At 35.3% G+C, this 20981-nt stretch overlaps 1 protein-coding gene across 2 annotated transcripts in view; it reads right to left on the reverse strand.

The window, feature by feature from the left end:
• Positions 1–5823: 5823 nt before the first annotated feature.
• The window catches only part of mtor (mechanistic target of rapamycin kinase), a 361262-nt gene continuing 346104 nt past the window's right edge, over positions 5824–20981 (reverse strand). For both annotated transcript variants that reach the window (XM_062057517.1, XM_062057510.1), the window contains exons 56-58: positions 16569–16649; positions 16361–16466; positions 5824–6652 (exon numbers count right to left, since the gene is read on the reverse strand). In XM_062057517.1, the coding sequence (XP_061913501.1) occupies positions 6637–6652; positions 16361–16466; positions 16569–16649 (203 nt within the window). In that variant the 3' untranslated portion in view covers positions 5824–6636. The remainder of the gene's footprint in view (positions 6653–16360; positions 16467–16568; positions 16650–20981) is intronic.

The following is a 20981-nucleotide window of genomic DNA, read 5'->3' on the forward strand; positions in this document are numbered from 1 at the left end:
TCCACAGTATTCTGGACAACTGTGTTGGTGAATCTTTTGCAATTTGTTTAATGGACAATGAAGACTGCAAAGAAGAAAGCTGTAGGTGGGATCGGTGTATTAGCGGCTGGCTGCAGCAACACAACCAGGAGGACTTTGAGTTGGATAGCAGACGCACTATCCGACGCTAGCCGCCGACCGCAACAATGATCGGATGAAGTCCTTCGTCACGCCGTCGATCGCTGGAACGCAGGTGAGCACGGGTGGCGATGAGCAGATGAGGGCTGGCGTAGGTGTAGAGCTAATGTTTTTAGCATAGCTCTGTCGAGGTCCCGTAGCTAAGTTATCTTCAATGGCGTCGTTAGCAACAGCATTGCTAGGCTTCGGCAGGCTGGACAGCATTAACCGTGTGGTTACAGGTCCAGGGTTTGGTTCGGTGTCTCCTGCTAGTAGAAGTAATAATAGTATTGTTGATCTTCTGTCTATCCTTCCAGTCAGGGGCTTATTTCTTCTGTTTCTATCCGCAGTTAAGCATGATGCTATCACATTAGCTCCGAAGCTAAAGTGCTTCACCGATGTATTGTCGTGGAGATAAAAGTCACTGTGAATGTCCATTTCGCGTTCTCGACTCTCATTTTCAAGAGGACATAGTATCCGAGGTGGTTTAAAATACAAATCCGTGATCCACAATAGAAAAAGGAGAAAGTGTGGAATCCAATGAGCCCTTGTACCTAAGTTACGGTCAGAGCGAAAAAAGATACACCCTGGCGTCATGCACTGCACTCTAATCCTTCACTCTCACTTTCCTCATCCACAAATCTTTCATCCTCGCTCAAATTAATGGGGTAATCGTCGCTTTCTCTGTCCGAATTGCTCTCGCTGCTGGTGTAAACAATGTGCCATACTTGCCAACCCTCCCATTTTTAGCGGGAGACTCCCGGTATTCAGCGCCTCTCCCGATAACCTCCCGGCAGAAATTTTCTCCCGACAAACTCCTGGTATTCAGCCGGAGCTGGAGGCCACGCCCCCTCCAGCTCAATGCGGACCTGAGTGGGGACAGCCTGTTCTCACGTCCGCTTTCCCACAATATAAACAGCTTGCCTGCCCAATGACGTCATAACATCTACGGCTTTTAGAGAGTAGAGTGCACAACTGCGCACACAACAAGGAGACGAAGCAGAAGAATGAGGAAGTTACAGACATGGCGACGCCGTCGACGAGCAAGATGAAGAAATACGCTTGCAAGTTCCAAAACAAATGGAAACAAGAATTTCAGTTCATCCAGGACAGTTCGAAAGGGGAAGGGGTATGTAATTATGTTGCCTGTACATTTTGTAAAACAGACTTCTCCATTGAACACGGTGGCCGAGTCATGAATGGAGGAGAAGTTAAACAGGACAATACTGCCATCTACTGGATAGCCCCCGGAACACTGAAATTCAAGTATTTATTTTATTTATATGTATAATGAAATAAATATATATACATATATATATATATAGCTAGAATTCACTGAAAGTCAAGTATTTCATATATATATATATATATATATATATATATATATATATATATATATATATATATATATATATATATATATATATGAAATACTTGAGTTGTTGAATTCTAGCTGTAAATATACTCCCCTATTAACCACGCCCTTAACCATGCCCCCAACCACGCCCCCGCCTCACCCCGCCCCACCCCCCACCTCCCGGTATCAGCGGTCTCAAGGTTGGCAAGTATGCAATGTGCAGATGTGAGGAGCTCTTCAACCTGTGACGTCACGCTACTTCCGGTACAGGCAAGGCTTTTTTAATCAGCGACCAAAAGTTGCGAACTTTATCGTCGATGTTCCCTACTAAATCCTTTCAGCAAAAATATGGCAATATCGCAAAATGATCAAGTATGACACATAGAATGGATCTGCTATCCCCGTTAAAATAAGAAAATCTCATTTCAGTAGGCCTTTAACATTAAAAACTGTTCTGCCCTCACTATATGTGTTGAGGTTATACAGCTTGGCAGACAGCTAACAACCAATCCAGGACGTTCTAATAAAGTTCCAAAGCAGATGAATCCATTTAGGCTCTTTATTAGTGTTGATCTTGCTTTGTCTTGCACTGGACTTTTGTAAAACTGAAATACACACAATGACAATGTATAAGCTATATGATTCAATCAACACACTGAAATGCAATACACAATATGTAAACATCAGCTCCACACAAACACATAGCACCACAATCAAACAAACACTGCTGAGTGTTGAAACTATTTCTATGGTGGAAATACACGACCGTCAGCCATTTTAAGTCCTCAAACATCCATTAAATTAGTGCACAAAAATCATTTTTCAATACACATCTTGCTATCAAATTTAGCCACTTTCCACCTTCATATTGAGCCACATAAACAAGTTAAACAGTTTACTTACAGACTTATCTTTTCCAAGGCTTGTAAGAGGTAACACAACTTGTCTACTTCTTATTGTCTCATGAACTGAACTAACATCGTAAACCGGAAGTGCCCAAACTGATGACGCGCAGCATTTTCCCATCGCCACAAGGTGTCAGTAATAGTCCACAATCAAACGGGCATAACAAAAACTGTTTTATTTTAGATATGTAATCCTCCATGTTAAAAGTTCAGGCGAGAGGAAAAAATAAACGATCGCTGCTAACTGTTGCTGCTTGTTGTCACTTCTTCTGCAACTGAGTAGTCGCAAGAATTATCTCTGGGATCACTACCGCCCTCTACCACCAGGAGGCGGGATTACTGCAAGCCTCACACAGTGCGTCTTAGCAGCAGTTTTATGATTGCTCAGCACAAGAAATATGTTACACACATACAGTTGTTGACAAAATACACTGTACATTATATACCTCAGCTAACTAAACTATGGAAATGTATAATATAATTCATATAGCAATACGGTCTCACTGCACAGCCAGCAGTTAGCCGAGTCATTGCGCAATCCATGGCGAGGCTCAACTGGCTGGTGACTCACCGCAAGTCTCTTCTCAGTATTTGAACGGCAAATGTGAAAATTCAGCGATTTTGAATAAAAATAATCTAAAACTGGTGAAGTTAAATGGAAAATAACTTTATAGTATAATCACTGGATACATATAACCATTTAATTATTTTTTTTTCTTTTTACATTTTTTTTCTTTCCATGATGGCACGTGAGGCCCCGCCTCACCTGCCTCCCCTAACTGCATGTCACTGGTGTACTGTACTGTAACAATGACTGTGTATTGTACTGTAACCATGACTGTGTACTGTACTGTAATGTACTGTAACAATGACTGTGTATTGTACTGTAACCATGACTGTTTAATGTACTGTAACCATGACTGTGTACTGTACTGTAACCATCACTGTTTAATGTACTGTAACCATGACTGTGTACTGTACTGTAATGTACTGTAACAATGACTGTGTATTGTACTGTAACCATGACTGTTTAAAGGCCTACTGAAACCCACTACTACCGACCACGCAGTCTGATAGTTTATATATCAATGATGAAATCTTAACATTATAACACATGCCAATACGGCCGGGTTAACTTATAAAGTGACATTTTAAATTTGCCGCTAAACTTCCGGTTCGAAACGCCTCTGAGGATGACGTATGCCCGGGACGTAGCCCGGGGAACACGGGTATGCCTTCCACATTGAAGCCAATACGAAAAAGCTCTGTTTTCATTTCATAATTCCACAGTATTCTGGACATCTGTGTTCTTGAATCTGTTGCAATCATGTTCATTGCATTGTGGAGAAGGAAGCCGAGCAAGCAAAGAAGAAAGTTGTCGGTGCGAAATGGACGTATTTTCGAACGTAGTCAGCCACAACAGTACACAGCCGGCGCTTCTTTGTTTACATTCCCGAAAGATGCAGTCAAGATGGAAGAACTCGGATAACAGAGACTCTAACCAGGAGGACTTTTGACTTCGATACACAGACGCCTGTAGAGAACTGGGACAACACAGACTCTTACCAGGATTACTTTGATTTGGATGACAAAGACGCAGACGTGCTACTGTGAGTATGCAGCTTTGGCTTCTAAACATTTGATCGCTTGACCGTATGTGCGCAACTTTTTTTTGCGTATGTACGTAACTTTTTTAAAATATATAAGCTTTATGAACCTTGGGTTAGGTGAACGGTCTTTTGGGCTGAGTGATTGTGAGTGTTGATCAGGTGTTTGAATTGTATTGGCGTGTTCTATGGAGCTAGGAGCTAGCAGAGGAGCTAGGAGCTAGCATAACACGTACCGTACCGTATGTGCGCGTCACGTACGTAACTTTTTAAAAATATATAAGCTTTATGAACCTTGGGTTAGGTGAACGGTCTTTTGGGCTGAGTGATTGTGTGTGTTGATCAGGTGTTTGAATTGTATTGGCGTGTTCTATGGAGCTAGGAGCCAGGAGCTAGCATAACAAACACGCAGGTGTTATTATGCAGGATTAATTTGTGGCATATTAAATATAAGCCTGGTTGTGTTGTGGCTAATAGAGTATATATATGTCTTGTGTTTATTTACTGTTGTAGTCATTCCCAGCTGAATATCAGGTCACCCCCGGCTCTCACAGCATCTTCCCTATCTGAATAGCTTCAACTACCCACTAGTCCTTCACTTGCACTTTGCTCATCCACAAATCTTTCATCCTCGCTCAAATTAATGGGGAAATTGTCGCTTTCTCGGTCCGAATCTCTCTCACTTCATGCGGCCATCATTGTAAACAATAGGGAACTTTGCGTATATGTTCAACTGACTACGTCACGCTACTTCCGGTAGGGGCAAGCCTTTTTTTATCAGATACCAAAAGTTGCAATCTTTATCGTCGTTGTTCTATACTAAATCCTTTCAGCAAAAATATGGCAATATCGCGAAATGATCAAGTATGACACATAGAATAGATCTGCTATCCCCGTTTAAATAAAAAAAATTCATTTCAGTAGGCCTTTAATGTACTGTAACCATGACTGTGTACTGTACTGTAACCATCACTGTTTAATGTACTGTAACAATGACTGTGTATTGTACTGTAACCATGACTGTTTAATGTACTGTAACCATGACTGTGTAATGTACTGTAACCATGACTGTGTAATGTACTGTAACCATGACTGTGTACTGTACTGTAACCATCACTGTTTAATGTACTGTAACAATGACTGTGTACTGTACTGTAACCATGACTGTTTAATGTACTGTAATCATGACTGTTTAATTTACTGTAACCATGACTGTGTACTGTAAGGAGGTGGATGATATCGATGATGTGACAGGCTGATACAGGGGGTCAATGATGTGACAGGCTGATACAAGAGGTGGTCGATATCGAGGATGTGAAAGGCTGATACAGGAGGTCGATGATATCGATGACGTGACAGGCTGATATAGGAGTTGGATGAAATCGGTGTGACAGGCTGACACAGGAGGTGGATGATATCAAAGAAGCGACAGGCTGACACAGGAGGTGGATGATATCTATGAAGTGACAGGCTAATACAGGAGGTGGATGATATCGATGAAGTGACAGGCTGATACAGGAGGTGGATGATATCGATGAAGTGACAGGCTGCTGTTTGAGTCTGCTGTTCAATTGTATGTGATACAAACATGTATTGTTATATGTGATATTCAGCTATTATATTTGATACACACATTTATGATGTGATATTAAACGTTTATTATTTAGGTGATAACATGATATAAATATTAATCTATGTGATAGTAAACATTTAATATTATATGTGATAGTAAAATATGAAACCTGACATATTTTTCGTAAATAAATAAAAACTGATTTTCCGCACAGATTTAATCATAAGATATTTATTTATAGTTGGACAAGGTCTCTTGTTAAAGGCAGGAAGTGAGCCCGGCGGTGGAAAAGGAGCAGAAACACCTAAGCTGTGCTTCTTCCTCCTCCTTTTCCGACAAGTGTGAACATGTGACGTTCTTTCCTGTTGTTAGAAATAATAAAAGCCTGACTTTTATTCTGACAGTCCTCAGAGTGGTGATGTTAGGAGTCACAGCGCCCTCTGTGGTCACCAGCAGGACAACAAGACACAAACTGTACAAACTTTAATGGCACCACAACTTCATTCATCATTGTGATAATGATAATGATGATTCATTCATCATTATGATAAGGATGATTCATTCATCACTGTGATAATGATAATGATGATTCATTCATCATTATGATAAGGATGATTCATTCATCATTGTGATAATGATAAGGATGATTCATTTGTCATTATGATAAGGATGATTCCTTCATCATTGTGATAATGATAATGATGATTCATTTGTCATTATGATAAGGATGATTCATTCATCATTGTGATAATGATAATGATGATTCATTCGTCATTATGATAAGGATGATTGTGTTACTGGAATAACAACATAACAATAACATAACAACCATAACAACAATGTTTGCAACATGGCGGCAGGAGAAACAAATGATGTAATGAGGCAGCTGATCCAAGACATTGCAAATAATTAACCGCCGTCTTATTCCTTCTTCTTTGAAAAATCATCCTTAAATTGTTTTTTTGTGCAAAAAAAAAAAAAGTTTTCCTGGATTTAACGTCAGAGTCTTCACTGTGTGGACATCAAAAAGAAGATTCTTCACCAAAATGGACACCTAAAGGAAAACAGATCTGAGTGACTTGTGCTCACAAACATTGAATTATGCAAAATATTAATAAGCTGCTTGATGGCTTGGACACAAACTAACACAAAAAGAAGGAAAATGAAAAAACATACGTTAAAATAAAAACAGAAGAATAAATCTTACTAAAACACAAACAAAACAACTGTGGAAAAAAATGAAACTCATTTAAAAGTAAAATTATAACAATAAATATATATATATAATATAAATATAAACATCACTTGTTCTATTGAAAAATTATATAAATATATATGTCACCTGTTCTATTGGAGAAAAAAAAATCTATCTATCAATAGAACAGGTTATTTACTGTGTGTATATATCTAAATATATATAATATATACATTATTTTTCAATTAGAACAGGTTATATATATATATATATATACTGTACATATATAAAAAATAATGTACTCACCATCAGATGTAACATGTACTCATTATCCAATATGTACTCATTATTTGAAGATTACTCATTATTTGATGTGTATTCATTTGATGATTACTCATTATTTGATGATTACTCATTATTTGATGATTACTTATTATTTGATGTGTACTCATTTGATGAGTACTCATTATTTGCTGTGTACTCATTTGATGATTACTCATTATTTGATGTGTACTCATTATTTGAAGATTACTCATTATTTGATGTGTACTCATTTGATGATTACTCATTATTTGATGATTACTTATTATTTGATGTGTACTCATTATTTGATGAGTTCTCATTATTTGATGTGTACTCATTTGATGATCACTCATTATTTGATGATTACTCATTATTTGATGATTACTTATTATTTGATGTGTACTCATTATTTGATGTGTACTCATTTGATGATTACTCGATCACTCATTATTTGATGATCACTCATTATTTGATGATTACTCATTATTTGATGATTACTTATTATTTGATGTGTACTCATTATTTGATGTGTACTCATTTGATGATTACTCGATCACTCATTATTTGATGATCACTCATTATTTGATGATTACTCATTATTTGATGTGTACTCATTTAATGATTACTCATTATTTGATGTGTACTCATTATTTGATGATTACTCATTAATTGATGTGTACTTATTATTTGATGATTACTCATTATTTGATGTGTACTTATAATTTGATGATTACTCATTATTTGATGTGTACTTATTATCAGATTTGTAGTCATTATTTTGAAGTGAACTCAGCCCGATGTAACATGTACTCATTATTTGACGATTACTCAATATTCGATGATTACTCATTATTTGATGTGTACTCATTATTTGATGTGTACTCATTATTTGATGATCACTCATTATTTGATGTGTACTCATTATTTGATGATTACTCATTATTTGATGTGTACTCATTATTTGACGTGTATTTATTATTTGATGTGTACTTATTATTGGATGATTGTTCATTTTTTGATGTGTACTCATTATTTGACGTGTATTTATTATTTGATGTGTACTTATTATTGGATGATTGTTCATTATTTGATGTGTACTTATTATTGGATGATTGTTCATTATTTGATGTGTACTCATTATTTGATGTGTACTTATTATTCGATGATTACTCATTATTTGTTGATTACTCATTATTTGATGATTACTCATTATTTGATGTGTACTTATTATTCGATGATTACTCATTATTTGATGATTACTCATTATTTGATGTGTACTCAGTATTTGATGTGTACTTATTATTTGATGATTACTCATTATTTGATGTGTACTCATTATTTGATGATTACTCATTAATTGATGTGTACTTATTATTTGATGATTACTTATTATTTGATGATTACTCATTATTTGATGTGTACTTATTATTTGATGTGTACTCATTATTTGATGATTACTCATTATTTGATGTGTACTCATTATTTGATGATTACTCATTATTTGATGTGTACTCATTATTTGATGTGTACTCATTAATTGATGTGTACTCATTATTTGATGATCACTCATAATTTGATGTGTACTCATTATTTGATGATTACACATTATTTGATGTGTACTCATTATTTGATGTGTATTTATTATTTGATGTGTACTTATTATTCGATGATTACTCATTATTTGATGATTACTCATTATTTGATGTGTACTCATTATTTGATGTGTACTTATTATTCAATGATTACTCATTATTTGATGATTACTCATTATTTGATGATTACTCATTATTTGATGTGTACTTATTATTTGATGTGTACTTATTATTTGATGTGTACTCATTATTTGATGATTACTCATTATTTGATGTGTACTCATTATTTGATGTGTACTTATTATTCGATGATTACTCATTATTTGATGATTACTCATTATTTGATGTGTACTTATTATTTGATGATTACTCATTATTTGATGTGTACTCATTATTTGATGTGTACTCAGTATTTGATGTGTACTTATTATTTGATGATTACTCATTATTTGATGTGTACTCATTATTTGATGATTACTCATTAATTGATGTGTACTTATTATTTGATGATTACTTATTATTTGATGATTACTCATTATTTGATGTGTACTTATTATTTGATGTGTACTCATTATTTGATGATTACTCATTATTTGATGTGTACTCATTATTTGATGATTACTCATTATTTGATGTGTACCCATTATTTGATGTGTACTCATTAATTAATGTGTACTCATTATTTGATGATCACTCATAATTTGATGTGTACTCATTATTTGATGATTACACATTATTTGATGTGTACTCATTATTTGATGTGTATTTATTATTTGATGTGTACTTATTATTCGATGATTGCTTATTATTCGATGATTACTCATTATTTGATGATTACTCATTATTTGATGTGTATTTATTATTTGATGTGTACTTATTATTGGATGATTGTTCATTATTTGATGTGTACTTATTATTGGATGATTGTTCATTATTTGATGTGTACTCATTATTTGACGTGTATTTATTATTTGATGTGTACTTATTATTGGATGATTGTTCATTATTTGATGTGTACTTATTATTGGATGATTGTTCATTATTTGATGTGTACTCATTATTTGATGTGTACTTATTATTCGATGATTACTCATTATTTGTTGATTACTCATTATTTGATGATTACTCATTATTTGATGTGTACTTATTATTCGATGATTACTCATTATTTGATGATTACTCATTATTTGATGTGTACTCAGTATTTGATGTGTACTTATTATTTGATGATTACTCATTATTTGATGTGTACTCATTATTTGATGATTACTCATTAATTGATGTGTACTTATTATTTGATGATTACTTATTATTTGATGATTACTCATTATTTGATGTGTACTTATTATTTGATGTGTACTCATTATTTGATGATTACTCATTATTTGATGTGTACTCATTATTTGATGATTACTCATTATTTGATGTGTACTCATTATTTGATGTGTACTCATTAATTGATGTGTACTCATTATTTGATGATCACTCATAATTTGATGTGTACTCATTATTTGATGATTACACATTATTTGATGTGTACTCATTATTTGATGTGTATTTATTATTTGATGTGTACTTATTATTCGATGATTACTCATTATTTGATGATTACTCATTATTTGATGTGTACTCATTATTTGATGTGTACTTATTATTCAATGATTACTCATTATTTGATGATTACTCATTATTTGATGATTACTCATTATTTGATGATTACTCATTATTTGATGTGTACTTATTATTTGATGTGTACTTATTATTTGATGTGTACTCATTATTTGATGATTACTCATTATTTGATGTGTACTCATTATTTGATGTGTACTTATTATTCGATGATTACTCATTATTTGATGATTACTCATTATTTGATGTGTACTTATTATTTGATGATTACTCATTATTTGATGTGTACTCATTATTTGATGTGTACTCAGTATTTGATGTGTACTTATTATTTGATGATTACTCATTATTTGATGTGTACTCATTATTTGATGATTACTCATTAATTGATGTGTACTTATTATTTGATGATTACTTATTATTTGATGATTACTCATTATTTGATGTGTACTTATTATTTGATGTGTACTCATTATTTGATGATTACTCATTATTTGATGTGTACTCATTATTTGATGATTACTCATTATTTGATGTGTACTCATTATTTGATGTGTACTCATTAATTAATGTGTACTCATTATTTGATGATCACTCATAATTTGATGTGTACTCATTATTTGATGATCACTCATTATTTGATGTGTATTTATTATTTGATGTGTACTTATTATTCGATGATTACTTATTATTCGATGATTACTCATTATTTGATGATTACTCATTATTTGATGTGTACTTATTATTCAATGATTACTCATTATTTGATGATTACTCATTATTTGATGTGTACTTATTATTTGATGTGTACTCATTATTTGATGATTACTCATTATTTGATGTGTACTCATTATTTGATGTGTACTTATTATTCGATGATTACTCATTATTTGATGATTACTCATTATTTGATGTGTACTTATTATTCGATGATTACTCATTATTTGATGATTACTCATTATTTGATGTGTACTTATTATTCGATGATTACTCATTATTTGATGATTACTCATTATTTGATGTGTACTCATTATTTGATGTGTACTTATTATTCGATGATTACTCATTATTTGATGTGTACTCATTATTTGATGTGTATTCATTTGATGATTACTCATTATTTGATGATTACTCATTATTTGATGATTACTTATTATTTGATGTGTACTCATTTGATGAGTACTCATTATTTGCTGTGTACTCATTTGATGATTACTCATTATTTGATGTGTACTCATTATTTGAAGATTACTCATTATTTGATGTGTACTCATTTGATGATTACTCATTATTTGATGATTACTTATTATTTGATGTGTACTCATTATTTGATGAGTTCTCATTATTTGATGTGTACTCATTATTTGATGAGTTCTCATTATTTGATGTGTACTCATTTGATGATCACTCATTATTTGATGATTACTCATTATTTGATGATTACTTATTATTTGATGTGTACTCATTATTTGATGTGTACTCATTTGATGATTACTCGATCACTCATTATTTGATGATCACTCATTATTTGATGTGTACTCAGTATTTGATGTGTACTTATTATTTGATGATTACTCATTATTTGATGTGTACTCATTATTTGATGATTACTCATTAATTGATGTGTACTTATTATTTGATGATTACTTATTATTTGATGATTACTCATTATTTGATGTGTACTTATTATTTGATGTGTACTCATTATTTGATGATTACTCATTATTTGATGTGTACTCATTATTTGATGATTACTCATTATTTGATGTGTACTCATTATTTGATGTGTACTCATTAATTAATGTGTACTCATTATTTGATGATCACTCATAATTTGATGTGTACTCATTATTTGATGATTACACATTATTTGATGTGTACTCATTATTTGATGTGTATTTATTATTTGATGTGTACTTATTATTCGATGATTACTTATTATTCGATGATTACTCATTATTTGATGATTACTCATTATTTGATGTGTACTTATTATTCAATGATTACTCATTATTTGATGATTACTCATTATTTGATGTGTACTTATTATTTGATGATTACTCATTATTTGATGTGTACTCATTATTTGATGTGTACTTATTATTCGATGATTACTCATTATTTGATGATTACTCATTATTTGATGTGTACTTATTATTCGATGATTACTCATTATTTGATGATTACTCATTATTTGATGTGTACTTATTATTCGATGATTACTCATTATTTGATGATTACTCATTAATTGATGTGTACTCATTATTTGATGTGTACTTATTATTCGATGATTACTCATTATTTGATGTGTACTCATTATTTGATGTGTACTCATTATTTGATGATTACTCATTATTTGATGTGTACTTATTATTTGATGATTACTCATTAATTGATGTGTACTTATTATTTGATGATTACTCATTATTTGATGTGTACTTATTATTTGATGATTACTCATTATTTGATGTGTACCTATTATCAGATGTGTAGTCATTATTTGATGTGTAGTCATTATTTTGAAGTGAACTCAGCCCGATGTAACATATAGTCATTATTTGATGATTACTCATTATTTGTTTGTGTACTTATTATTTGATCTGTACTCATGTGATGATTACTCATTATTTGTTGATTACTCATTATTTGATGATTACTCATTATTTGATGTGTACTTATTATTCAATGATTACTCATTATTTGATGATTACTCATTATTTGATGTGTACTCATTATTTGATGTGTACTTATTATTTGATGATTACTCATTATTTGATGTGTACTCATTATTTGATGATTACTCATTAATTGATGTGTACTTATTATTTGATGATTACTCATTATTTGATGTGTACTTATTTGATGATTACTCATTATTTGATGTGTACTTATTATTTGATGATTACTCATTATTTGATGTGTACTTATTATCAGATGTGTAGTCATTATTTGATGATTACACATTATTTGATGTGTACTCATTATTTGATGTGTATTTATTATTTGATGTGTACTTATTATTCGATGATTACTCATTATTTGATGATTACTCATTATTTGATGTGTACTCATTATTTGATGTGTACTTATTATTCAATGATTACTCATTATTTGATGATTACTCATTATTTGATGATTACTCATTATTTGATGTGTACTTATTATTTGATGTGTACTTATTATTTGATGTGTACTCATTATTTGATGATTACTCATTATTTGATGTGTACTCATTATTTGATGTGTACTTATTATTTGATGATTACTCATTATTTGATGATTACTCATTATTTGATGTGTACTTATTATTTGATGATTACTCATTATTTGATGTGTACTCATTATTTGATGTGTACTTATTATTTGATGATTACTCATTATTTGATGTGTACTCATTATTTGATGATTACTCATTAATTGATGTGTACTTATTATTTGATGATTACTCATTATTTGATGTGTACTTATTATTTGATGATTACTCATTATTTGATGTGTACTTATTATTTGATGATTACTCATTATTTGATGTGTACTTATTATCAGATGTGTAGTCATTATTTGATGATTACACATTATTTGATGTGTACTCATTTGATGTGTATTTATTATTTGATGTGTACTTATTATTCGATGATTACTCATTATTTGATGATTACTCATTATTTGATGTGTACTCATTATTTGATGTGTACTTATTATTCAATGATTACTCATTATTTGATGATTACTCATTATTTGATGATTACTCATTATTTGATGATTACTCATTATTTGATGTGTACTTATTATTTGATGTGTACTTATTATTTGATGTGTACTCATTATTTGATGATTACTCATTATTTGATGTGTACTCATTATTTGATGTGTACTTATTATTCGATGATTACTCATTATTTGATGATTACTCATTATTTGATGTGTACTTATTATTCGATGATTACTCATTATTTGTTGATTACTCATTATTTGATGTGTACTTATTATTCGATGATTACTCATTATTTGATGATTACTCATTATTTGATGTGTACTCAGTATTTGATGTGTACTTATTATTTGATGATTACTCATTATTTGATGTGTACTCATTATTTGATGATTACTCATTAATTGATGTGTACTTATTATTTGATGATTACTTATTATTTGATGATTACTCATTATTTGATGTGTACTTATTATTTGATGTGTACTCATTATTTGATGATTACTCATTATTTGATGTGTACTCATTATTTGATGATTACTCATTATTTGATGTGTACTCATTATTTGATGTGTACTCATTATTTGATGTGTACTCATTAATTAATGTGTACTCATTATTTGATGATCACTCATAATTTGATGTGTACTCATTATTTGATGATTACACATTATTTGATGTGTACTCATTATTTGATGTGTATTTATTATTTGATGTGTACTTATTATTCGATGATTACTCATTATTTGATGATTACTCATTATTTGATGTGTACTCATTATTTGATGTGTACTTATTATTCAATGATTACTCATTATTTGATGATTACTCATTATTTGATGATTACTCATTATTTGATGTGTACTTATTATTTGATGTGTACTTATTATTTGATGTGTACTCATTATTTGATGATTACTCATTATTTGATGTGTACTCATTATTTGATGTGTACTTATTATTCGATGATTACTCATTATTTGATGATTACTCATTATTTGATGTGTACTTATTATTCGATGATTACTCATTATTTGATGATTACTCATTATTTGATGTGTACTCATTATTTGATGATTACTCATTAATTGATGTGTACTTATTATTTGATGATGACTTATTATTTGATGATTACTCATTATTTGATGTGTACTTATTATTCGATGATTACTCATTATTTGATGATTACTCATTATTTGATGTGTACTCAGTATTTGATGTGTACTTATTATTTGATGATTACTCATTATTTGATGTGTACTCATTATTTGATGATTACTCATTAATTGATGTGTACTTATTATTTGATGATTACTTATTATTTGATGATTACTCATTATTTGATGTGTACTCATTATTTGATGATTACTCATTATTTGATGTGTACTCATTATTTGATGTGTACTCATTATTTGATGTGTACTCATTAATTAATGTGTACTCATTATTTGATGATCACTCATAATTTGATGTGTACTCATTATTTGATGATTACACATTATTTGATGTGTACTCATTATTTGATGTGTATTTATTATTTGATGTGTACTTATTATTCGATGATTACTCATTATTTGATGATTACTCATTATTTGATGTGTACTCATTATTTGATGTGTACTTATTATTCAATGATTACTCATTATTTGATGATTACTCATTATTTGATGATTACTCATTATTTGATGTGTACTTATTATTTGATGTGTACTTATTATTTGATGTGTACTCATTATTTGATGATTACTCATTATTTGATGTGTACTCATTATTTGATGTGTACTTATTATTCGATGATTACTCATTATTTGATGATTACTCATTATTTGATGTGTACTTATTATTCGATGATTACTCATTATTTGATGATTACTCATTATTTGATGTGTACTCATTATTTGATGATTACTCATTAATTGATGTGTACTTATTATTTGATGATTACTTATTATTTGATGATTACTCATTATTTGATGTGTACTTATTATTTGATGTGTACTCATTATTTGATGATTACTCATTATTTGATGTGTACTCATTATTTGATGATTACTCATTATTTGATGTGTACTCATTATTTGATGTGTACTCATTAATTAATGTGTACTCATTATTTGATGATCACTCATAATTTGATGTGTACTCATTATTTGATGATTACTCATTATTTGATGTGTACTCAGTATTTGATGTGTACTTATTATTTGATGATTACTCATTATTTGATGTGTACTTATTATCAGATGTGTAGTCATTATTTCATGTGTAGTCATTATTTTGAAGTGAACTCAGCCCGATGTAACATGTAGTCATTATTTGAAGTGTACTCACCATCCGATGTAACACTGACAAAGGTTCTCATGAGACGTGGCCTGTTTGATCAACAGTTCTACTTGTGTCGGCACGTCCAGAGTCTCGTCGTGAGAAAAGTCTCGACCTGCAGACACAGTTTGCACATGATGTCACGCTCTAATTGACGTCATGAAAGATGTCATACTATGGAGTGCAACATCAATATAAAGTTGTAAAGAAATGTCACCTGTAAGTTTATCTCTCACTCTGTTGATGATCTGAATGGCTTTCTTGTTGAGGGCCTCAGGTTGCACCAGGCCGTCTCCAACTGGGAGGGAGAGGAGACAACACCGCTTAAGAGTAGTCAGTGTGCAGACACGGAGTCAAACCATTGCAGTATTGACAAAGAGAAGGTGAGTGCTGCTCAAAAGCCTGGTTTGGTGGGGCTGCACGAGTTCTGCCGGCAATGAGAGAGCCGCGGTTTGTTGGTGGGAAACATGACTTCCAACGTGTCACATGACTGACATGGAGCTAAAAGTACTTCCTCCACCCACCTGAACACAGCTGATTGGTCATGTGACACACGTCGAATGAATAAATGATTAAATAACACAATGATGACAAACTACACAAATTTGGCCAGGGGCATGTAAAGTAACTATAACACACACACTATATTGCCAAAAGTATTTGGCCACCTGCCTTGACTCACATATGAAGTTGAAGTGCCATCCCATTCCTAACCCATAGGGAGCATGGAATTGTCCAAAATATTTTGGTATCTTGGAGCATTCAAAGTTCCTTTCACTGGAACTAAGTGGCCAAGCCCAACTCCTGAAAAACCAACCCCACACCATAATTCCTCCTCCACCAAATTTCACACTCGGCACAATGCAGTTTGAAATGTAGCGGCCCATTCTTTCACAAATGTTTGTAGAAACAGTCTCCATGACTAAGTGCTTGATTTCGATTCTCGTCATTTGGATGGGTGGCCAAATACTTTTGGCAATATACTGTATATACCTATACTGTATATACATTTTTATACCTATACTGTATATACCATTATGTACCTATACACATATATACCTATACTGTATATAGCTTTTAATACCTATATACATATATACTTCTATATATATACCTATACTGTATATACCTTTATATACCTATATAAATATATATATATATATATATATATATATATATATATATATATATATATATATATATATATATATATATATATATATATTGTAGCAGTTGCTTTAAAGACATAATTCACACCGGTTTACTTGACTTTCTCATCATTCTTCACTGTCATTGTTCGATTGTGCACGTAACAAATGGGTTATACTTGTATAGCACTTTTCTATCTTCAAGGTACTCAAAGCACTTTGACACTATTTCCACATTCACCCACTCTCACACACATTCACACACTGATGGCGGGAGCTGCCATGCAAGGCGCTAACCACGACACATCAGGAGCAAGGGTGAGGTGTCTTGCTCAAGGATACAACGGACGTGACGAGGTTGGTAGAAGGTGGGGATCGAACCAGGAACCCTCAGGTTGCTGGCACGGCCAGTCTCCCATCGGCGCCACGCCATCCCGATGTTGTTCTGGTTTAGCATTCATATATAGAGTATACCGCATGGTTTGCCGAGGCCGAGGCACAGTTCGCCCTGCATGCAATCACAGAGGACGACACTAAGTTTTATTTTGTCGTTTCCTCCCTCGGGAGCGCGACGGCGACCAGAGTGGTTAGCGTCCTTACGCACCCACCGGAGAGGAACAAGTACCTCACGTTGAAGGCTCACCTCCTAAAGACATTTGAACTTTCCGACGTGGAGCAAGCAGGGGCTTGGCGATTGCAAGCCCTCTGAACTTATGGACAAAATGCTGGACCTCTTAGGTGAGAACAGGCCTGAACTTCTTTTCGTGCAGCTCTTCCTGAGACTCCTACCTTCTCAGGTGCGGGCTGCTTTAGCCAACACCGCCATTTTGGACTGCCGCGAACTTGCTTCTGAAGTGGACAAGTTCTTTTTAGCCTCCCAACCGACCTATGTGGCTGCATTCTTTCTGGCTGGGGCAGAAAGACCCATGGCAGATTCTTCCACTTTCACTGCTGCTGCTGCTGCATCCCCCAGGCAGCAACCGGATTCTGGACTTAGTTTTTTTCCATGCAAGGTTCGGGACCAAAGCCAAGCGGTGCCGTCCCCCGTGCAGTTTCAGTGGACCGCTGCTGGGAAACGCCAGGCTCAGCAGTGGCCATGAGCATCGGCAGTACTGGCAGGCTGCTCTTCATCCAGGACTCCCTCTCTGGATGACGGTTCCTGTGTGACACGGGCGCGCAGAGGAGCGTCCTGCCAGCATCAAGGTTGGACATACTGTCTGAGTCACATGGCCTCCTCATGGAAGCGGCCAATAGCAGGCCTATCCGCACTTACGGTATACGGTACGTGGAGCTGTGTTTTGGTGGACAGCGTTTCAGTTGGAACTTTTGTGACTGCTAAAGTGACGATGGGTGAAAGCACAGATTTTCTCTGTGCTTGCGGCCTTCTTGTGGATGTAAAAAACAGGCGCTCGGTGGATGCGATTACATTCTGCTCGTACAAGTGCAATCTCAACTCTCCATCAGGCTTTCCACCATGCTACCCACCGCAAACGTTTTTCTTCGCCTCCTCGCTGAGTTCCCCACCGTGGCGCAGCCCACGTTCTCGTCATCTACCGCCAAGCATGGTGTGGAACACCACATTGCCACCATGGGCCCCCCGTGCACGCACAATGCCTGGCGCCTGGACCCTGCAAAGCTCTCCATCGCTAGAGCTGAATTCGAGACCATGGAACGCCTCGGGATCATTTGCCGGTCAGACAGCCCGTGGGCGTCGCCCCTCCACATGGTGGAGAAGCCTGGAGGTGGTTGGCGGCCATGCGGTGATTACCGCAGACTCAACGATGCGACTACCCCGGACCGTTATCCGGTCCCCCACATACAACATTTTCCGCCAACCTGGTTGGGAAAACTGTGTTTTCTAAAGGTAGATCTTGTCCGCGGCTATAATCAGGTGCTGGTCCACCCCTCTGATATCCCGAAGACAGCGGTCATCACCCCATTTGGACTGTTCAAATTTTTACGAATGCCTTTTGGCCTTAAGAGCGCCGCACAGACTTTCCAGCGTTAGATGGACTCTGTTTTACGTGACTTGCCGTTTCTGTTCGTCTACTTGGACGACATCCTGGTAGCGAGCACCTCTCAGGCTGAGCATGTGACCCACCTCAGGACCCTTTTTCAGCGCCTTAGCCAACATGGGCTCATTGTTAACCCGGCTAAGTACCAGTTCGGGTTGTCTGAAATCGACTTCCTCGGACATCGCGTCACGAAGTGCGAGGCAGTTCCCCTCCCAGCGAAGGTTGCTGCCATCGCAAACTTCCCCTGCCCGCTCACGGTTAAGGCTCTTCAGGAGTTCCTTGGCATGGTAAATTTTTACCATTGTTTCATCCCCCGGGCAGCTGACCTCATGCGGCCGCTGTATGATGCTCTTAAAGGGGTTGCTCCCAAGCACATGGTGGACTGGTCTGACGCAGTGCTTTTGTGGTGGTCAAGTCTGCTCTAGCTAACGCTACCCTGCTGGCACACCCATTACCCGATGCTCCTATTGCAATCACCACGGACGCATCAGACTATGCTGTAGATGCAGTGCATGAGCAGTGGGTGGGTGGCACTTGGCAACCTTTGGCTTTCTTTAGCAGGCAGTTGCGCCCCTGCGAGCGGAAATATAGCACATTTGACCGTGAGCTCCTCGGATCTGGCCATACGTCACAGCTTTTGTGGACCACAAACCCCTCACTTTTGCGATGGCCAAGAGGGCCAAACCGTGGTCGGCTGGGCAACAAAGGCACCTCTCCTACGTCTCAGAGTTTACGACGGACATCCAGCACCTTGCTGGTAAGAGCAATGTCGTTGCTGACTGCCTTTCCCGAGCCGTCACGGGCGCTGTCCATGTGGGACTCGATTTTGCACAGATGGCAGTTAACCAAGCCGACGACCCAGACATCCGAGCTCTGAAGGCTGCAGCCACAGGGCTACGGTTGTCTGAGGTTCCATTTGAGGACACAGGGGTTACGCTCCTTTGTTACGTCGCTACGGGTCGGCCATGGACCCTTGTGCCCGCCAGTTGGAGGTGGCGGGTGTTTGACTCGATCCACGGCCTTTCCCACCCTGGGAGGAAACCTTCAAAGCGGTCGGTAGTTGCAAAATTCGTCTGGCGTGGACTGAAAAAGGATGTTAGGGACTGGGCTGCCACACGCGTGGCATGCCAGCGCTCAAAAGTGCACTGCCACACACAGGCTCCACTGCCACACACGGGCTCCACTTGCACCGTTTGCGGTTCCGGAGCGCTCATTTGACCATGTCAACTTGGACCTGGTCGGGCCTTTCCCATTTTCGCGCAGCTGCACATACCTCCTTACGATGGTCAACAGGCCCACCCGCTGGCCGGAGGCAGTACCTCTGACGTCAGCCACCTCTACAGAGGTGGCGCGCGCGTTTATTGGGACGTGGGTTGCCCGTTTCGGTACCCCGTCAGACATATAATCCGACCGGGGCTCCCAATTCACTTCTGAGCTCTGGGCTGCTGTGGCGGAGAGCTTGGGAGG

Source organism: Entelurus aequoreus, linkage group LG01 (assembly GCF_033978785.1).
Source record: "Entelurus aequoreus isolate RoL-2023_Sb linkage group LG01, RoL_Eaeq_v1.1, whole genome shotgun sequence".
NCBI lineage: Eukaryota > Metazoa > Chordata > Actinopteri > Syngnathiformes > Syngnathidae > Entelurus > Entelurus aequoreus.